We start from the raw sequence: 6559 nt of genomic DNA on the forward strand, positions 1-6559 counted from the left end.
GTTGGTAAAACAACAGTTTTGTAATAATTTTAGGCAAATGAAATGTAGCTTTGTGGAATGAAGCGATGATTGGTTGCGCATTCATTAGGCGTTGCATATTCTATGAGTGTATCCACTGTACATGCAATATATATGGAGTGAAAGGAATAAGTTGTTATATTATCTATGCAGATGTATGGCATACATGGCTGCCACATTCTACGAACGTGAATCCAATCTACGATAGCCAGTCTATATAATAGGTGCTGGCTAGTGCTCATTCTTTGGTGGGGTTGTCCTGAGGCCATTCTTTAATTTTTTAGTCGTAAATTTTTCTTTTAAATTTAATTTTAAGAGATTTTAAGCATATTTTAATTTTGTTTTTATATCCAAACAACAATCACTAATGGCTGCCGAACGTGATGAACTTGTACAAAAAGCCAAATTGGCTGAACAAGCTGAACGATACGAAGACATGGCCGTTGATATGAAAAAAGTTACAGAATTGGGCACAGAGTTAAGTAACGAGGAGAGGAATTTACTTTCAGTAGCTTACAAAAATGTCGTCGGGGCCCGCCGTTCTTCCTGGCGTGTCATATCAAGTATTGAGCAAAAAACTGAGGGCAACGAAAAAAAACTCAACATGGTCAAAGAATACAAAGAAAAAGTTGAAAAAGAACTGAAAAATGTCTGCCGGGAAGTTTTAGTAAGTTGAAATTTAGTTCATCAATTCAATACGTTTCTTAGTAAAATAAATAAAATATTTCCATTCAATTTGCTGACTTGTTTTTTCACTTTAAAAACTCTTTTTTTGGCTGGTTTTGACTGAGAGTTGTTTTTTTTTTAAATTCAAACATGATGGAAAATTTCTGCTTGCTTGTGAAATTAAAGCAATGATTATTAAAGTTTTATAAAACATAAATTTATTTTATACTTATTTTGCATTTATAAATGTTTTTTTTTATGATTTTAGTTTTTAAAATCTTTATTTTATATTTGAATTTTTTTTATTAGAAAGTAAAGTTATTTGTTAATTATTTGAATATAATATTAAATTATTTTTTGTTATCGTAATTTTAAAAGGTTACTCCATTTTCTAATCACCATGTTTTTGATGAAAAATTAGGCATTTAAGTGAAACTATTTGATTAATTCTTTTACATTTTTTAAATTTTATTTTAATTTTATTCACTGTTTAAACTTTAAATTAGCTTTGAAATGCAACATTTGTTAAATATGAAAAACAAAAACGTAAAAGAGATTTTTTATCATTTAATTAGTTTTTTGTTTTCTTAAAATTAACACATGCTTATTTAACTTATTTTTTTTTTATATTTTTTTTTTAAACAGGATTTACTTGATAAATTTCTCATTGCCAAAGCAGCCAATGCAGAGAGCAAAGTTTTTTATTTAAAAATGAAAGGTGATTACTATCGCTACTTAGCAGAAGTCTCAGTCAATGAGGAAAGATCAAGTACTTTGTTTTTATATTTTTTAATTTCTCACTGTCATTATTTGATCTTGTGATTCAATGTTAAAATTGTATATTTTTCATGATCTAAAATTCGAAAGTGTAATTTTATTTAGTTTTGATGATGTTATTGATAATTTCTGATTAATAGGTTATTGAAATTTGTAGGTGTAGTTACGGAATCACAGAATGCCTACCAGGCAGCACTTGACATAGCCAAGGAACAAATGCAGCCAACCCATCCTATCCGTCTTGGACTTGCTCTCAACTACTCTGTCTTCTTCTATGAAATTCTCAACTCTCAAGATAGAGCTTGTCATTTGGCCAAACTTGTAAGTTGCTTTTTAATTCTTTTTGAGGATGTTTTGGTTGTTTATGTTTTTTTCATAAAAACATTTTCATAATTTTCAGATAAATTTTTTTATTATTTTTCCATGAAATGTGCTTCTAATTATTAATTTTTTCCAATATCTGTTTGATATGTTTAAAAAATTTTGACTCATTTTAATTAATATGATACTGTTATAATTTATTGAGGTGAATATTTCAAGTAGATTAAATATTTTTTCAACAGCCACTACCTAATAATACCTGACTAAATGTTAACCTTAATGTTGGTAGGCTTTTGATGAGGCCATTGCAGAGTTGGATACACTGAATGAGGATTCGTACAAGGACAGTACCCTAATCATGCAGTTACTACGAGACAACCTCACTGTAAGTTCTTTCACATTCTTCTCTCTATCTCTTTTCTCTTCCTTTCTGTCTGTTTTCAAATTAAAAAGACAATTTAATGCAATTTCATTAGTGAAAATTTTGGGAATTACTTGACACTTGTGCAAATATCTTTTATAGCAGTTTTTATTGTACCCACTCAACATTTTTTTTAGAAATGAAGAGTTTTATTCATCTTTTTTTTCTTTAAATGATACTTCTGATAAATTTTGAATATTCATTGTATTTTTTTTGGTATCTTATGTGAGAGAGAAAAATAACACAATAAAACTTATTTTTTGAAATTTATTAAATAATAGTAGGTGCAATAATACCTATAATTATAAATATTTACCCAATTAATTAATTAATTAATTGAAATATAATATATACAATATGATATAATTAATTGAAAACTAATATAATTGATTGTTTTTCAGCTGTGGACATCAGATGCTCAAGGTGATGCCGTGGAGGGTGAGGAGACCCAGGGAGTGGCTGAGTAGGGGGGAGGGAACGATGATGGTGGTGACGATGTGGTAATGGTGATGGTGGTTTTGTGACTATGGGAAATTTGATAACAGAGATAATTTAATAGGGGTTGTGGTGACATCTATTGTCGGGAATTAGTGAAATGGTTAACGATGGTGATAGTGAGGATGGCAGTGATGATGGTGATAGTTAAGGTTATGATAGTGGGGGCAATAATGATGGCTATAATGATGAAGTGGTGATGGTTGATTTCGGTGGTGATTAAGATGATTTTGAAGGTTGTGTAATGATTTTCTGGAAGTTGTTTGGTTTTTATGAGTTTTATTACTTTTAAACTAAACGATATGAGTTAGGTGGCGATAATATTATTAATAATAATAATAAATAGTAATAATTAAATATTATATAATGATTATTAATTTTTAAAGTTCATCATACGATTGATTTAATTATTAATTATTTTTCACCTTTTTGTCCATTAATTTATATCTCGTATTGTCTTATCATATTCTTACGTCGAGTCCAATGTTAGTTATTATGATAATAACTGTTTTGTTTATTGCTATTATTATTGTGTCATTATTATTATTGCTATTGTTACACGTTGCCTACATTTACTTAGAGTTCTCATTAATTATATATATGTATATATTATATATATATATGTATATTATATGTTGGTATTTGCTGTTTTATTTTATTTTTACCTACCTTTATTTTATTCTTTATTTATTACATAATGGTATTATTATATTTAATAATTTAATATAGTATATATATATATATATATATATACATATATATATATATATATATATATATATATATATATATTAGTTGATGCATTGAAAATATACGTACACACAGATATATATATATAAGCCAACAGATGTATTGTCATACAGTATTTTCTTCCACACGCATATTTGGTCATTTTATTAATTTTTATTTGCTAAAAATTTAATTAATCAACTTACCTATTTCTATATTTTTTCTTTTATTTGTTTATTTATTAATTAAAAATGGTTATTAAGGTATTAACTCGTGTTATGTCATTATTTTCTACAATGACGCTAAATTACAGGGGTCTCAGTAACAGGCATGGTCGTTTTTATTCATTTACTTTTCAGAATTTAAATAAATTTTATAATTTTCTGTAAATAACTGTATCTGTACTTGAGGCGGTTGGGATCGCTAAAGTTACTTCTAAGGTTACTAAGCTACAACAACAGATGCTCCGAAATTTGTGAATTCGTTTAACTTTTCACTGCAAAAATGCTTTTTCATATTTTATTCTACCATGAATTAAATGACCCGTTTTGGTTTGCCAATTCATTTATATTCTCTATTTATTTATTTCATTCAAACAACCGTTCAATTTTTCTTTCTTTTTTATTCATTCGTTCATTTCATCTGAATGGTCTGCAGCTAAAATCTAAGAATATTAATGTTACCAATCTTGATTCATTTGTTATTATAAGCTAAGCGAGATTTATGTTAAAGAAATATTGTGAATTCAGAAATAACAGAAACGAGTGCTAATGTTTTTTCAAAAACTAATGGTATATTTACTCTTTCAATTTAAATGTATTATAAAGTATTGATGTTAATTTGTTATTATTATTATTGATGTTAATAGAGTTCTCTAATAAAATTCAAGAAGGTCGCTTTTTTCATTCTTTATATCTACAATTCTGTAGTATTCAAATAATTTTAAACAGCCTATCGAAACAAATTTCTTAAGCTATCCGGGCCATCAAATTGCTCTAACTTGCGCTTCAATTTAACATCTGGCTGTTTCATACAGCTAATAAAAAAAATAGATAAGTAATATATTTGGCAAGGTTGTTTATTGCACCTTTGATATGTTATCTAAATTGAATTGGATGATGAATTAGATCTAATGTTGTCATGATGTTGCTGGCCAAAATGAAAAAAAATATAAGTTAAACATCGAATGAATAAGCCGGCAAATGAAACTAATGTTAAAGCTTTTAAAACTCGAATGCAAATTAAACTAAGAAATCAACTTTAAAAATATATTTTAAAAAATCTTTGTTAGCGATTCTACGCGAACCGTTTCGTTGAAAACTCGTCAAAATGTGACATCGGTTCTGCTGACGATGCTTAAGTTCAATTGCTTGTGGTCGTTGTAGGGGCAGCCATTGTGGTTGTTGTAGTAGAAGTCATCAATGATGCTGGTGCAGATTGGTTTCCGCCAGATATACCAAATGTGGTTATGAAAACGTTCATCAACATAACAAAATAAAGCAGGTAGGTTGCCATATGTTGCCAGAACGCCATCTTCCTGAATGTGATCTTTTCTTGCCTGTCTTCACCTTGTTCCTCCAAAAATATTGCATGATGTCGCTGAGCCTCTGCTAATTTTTTCTCTGCTTCCGCTTCTTCTTTCTCTCTCAAACCTGACGCCAACTCATCTTTTGCCCTTGAGAGTTCTGCCTCCATTTCCAGATTTCCTGGTGATTTGGAACATGCCTCTTGCACAATTTTGACGTAGTTTGTAGATCTGATAATTTTTATTTCAGCGTCCGCTATTTGAACTTTCGCCATTTCAATGTTTGCATCCGATCTGTCGAGTCGCAGTGCTTTGTTGTCGAACGCTAATGGCAATCGCGATTCGATGGTTGATAGAACCGGGGAGGTGGCAGCCGGTCGACTGGGACCGCTCAACTCCACGGCTGAAGTTTCTCGAACAGTCTTGTACGAGGATGTGGATTTGCTTGGAAATCGTCGGTACCAATGTCGTGGACAGCAACAACAACAACGACGACTTTTTCCGCTGCCGACTTCTCTTATCGTCGGAGTGTTGGATTGATTATTTGGATCTGATCTGTTGCCAGCACTGTTGACGCAACAGCAGAATGTCTGCTCATTTGACGACTGGTTGTAATAGTGCAGATTGCCGATATAGATGATGATTATGCCGACGAGTAACTCAAACGATATACACGCAATCAACATGGTCAGGACGAAATCGTAGAAACGATGACCGCTCCTTCCGATATCCAGGAGAAGTTTGAGTTCGGTGATTTGGGTCAACGATAGAATGGTCACTAGCGCGGCCTGTGCTTTCATTTCCGACTGCTCCAATTCTCCGTGTCGAGACAAAACCTTCAAGTTATTAATGATTTCAATAATTATTACAAAAGAGTGAAATTTAAGAATGTAAACATTAATGTACTAAACGGGTTTTTTTTTGTTATAATCATCGATATTGAAACCATTTACTACTTTCTATATAAATAAATTATACATATACATATATACATATATATGTATGTATAATATATATAATATTATAATAATAACAACAAAAATATATATAAATTAATGGGATACATGTGCAGCTCGTATCCAATAAAAATATAAGATAAGTATGAAATTGCACACTGTTGTACACTCTCGATGTTACACATATAAGCAGGCAGAGGCACACACACATTCATCTACACATCTACGTACATCGGAGGGGCGTGCATGAATGTGCGCTAAGAACTGTATCGTCGGCGGAAAATCCAATTAAGAAGGAAGTCGTTGATTTATAGATTAGGCAAATTTGTCTTGTTTTGTTGGTCTGGGGCCACTCCTAATGAAATAGCCATTCCTCTCTTGGCTATTTTGTTGATGCTGTGGTTTTGATGGATCGTGATTTTGGGTCGTCGTTATTTTCAGTTGTAGTTTTCAAGTTTTGTTGTTTTGGATTCAAAAGTTTTTTTAATGATTTTATTTATGACGCTGTATTTGAGGATGTCGCCATTTTCATGGCTACTGTTGGGTTTGCTTGCGATGAGTGTGTAGAAATATGATTGATGGTTCATATAAGAGGTATTGGCATCATTTAAGCTAATTTGTTTTACTGCTTTTGAAAAAGATTGTTTTACA

At 30.7% G+C, this 6559-nt stretch overlaps 1 protein-coding gene across 1 annotated transcript; it reads left to right on the forward strand.

The window, feature by feature from the left end:
• Positions 1–235: 235 nt before the first annotated feature.
• HELRODRAFT_186472 (hypothetical protein) lies at positions 236–5596 on the forward strand. The gene is made up of 5 exons (XM_009024405.1): positions 236–685; positions 1330–1453; positions 1619–1782; positions 2072–2167; positions 2605–5596. The coding sequence occupies exons 1-5, from the start codon at positions 386–388 to the stop codon at positions 2668–2670; spliced, it is 750 nt and encodes a 249-aa protein (XP_009022653.1). The 5' UTR covers positions 236–385; the 3' UTR covers positions 2671–5596.
• The last annotated feature ends 963 nt before the right edge of the window (positions 5597–6559 follow it).

Source organism: Helobdella robusta (genome assembly GCF_000326865.2).
Source record: "Helobdella robusta unplaced genomic scaffold HELROscaffold_4, whole genome shotgun sequence".
Taxonomy (NCBI): Eukaryota; Metazoa; Annelida; class Clitellata; order Rhynchobdellida; family Glossiphoniidae; genus Helobdella; species Helobdella robusta.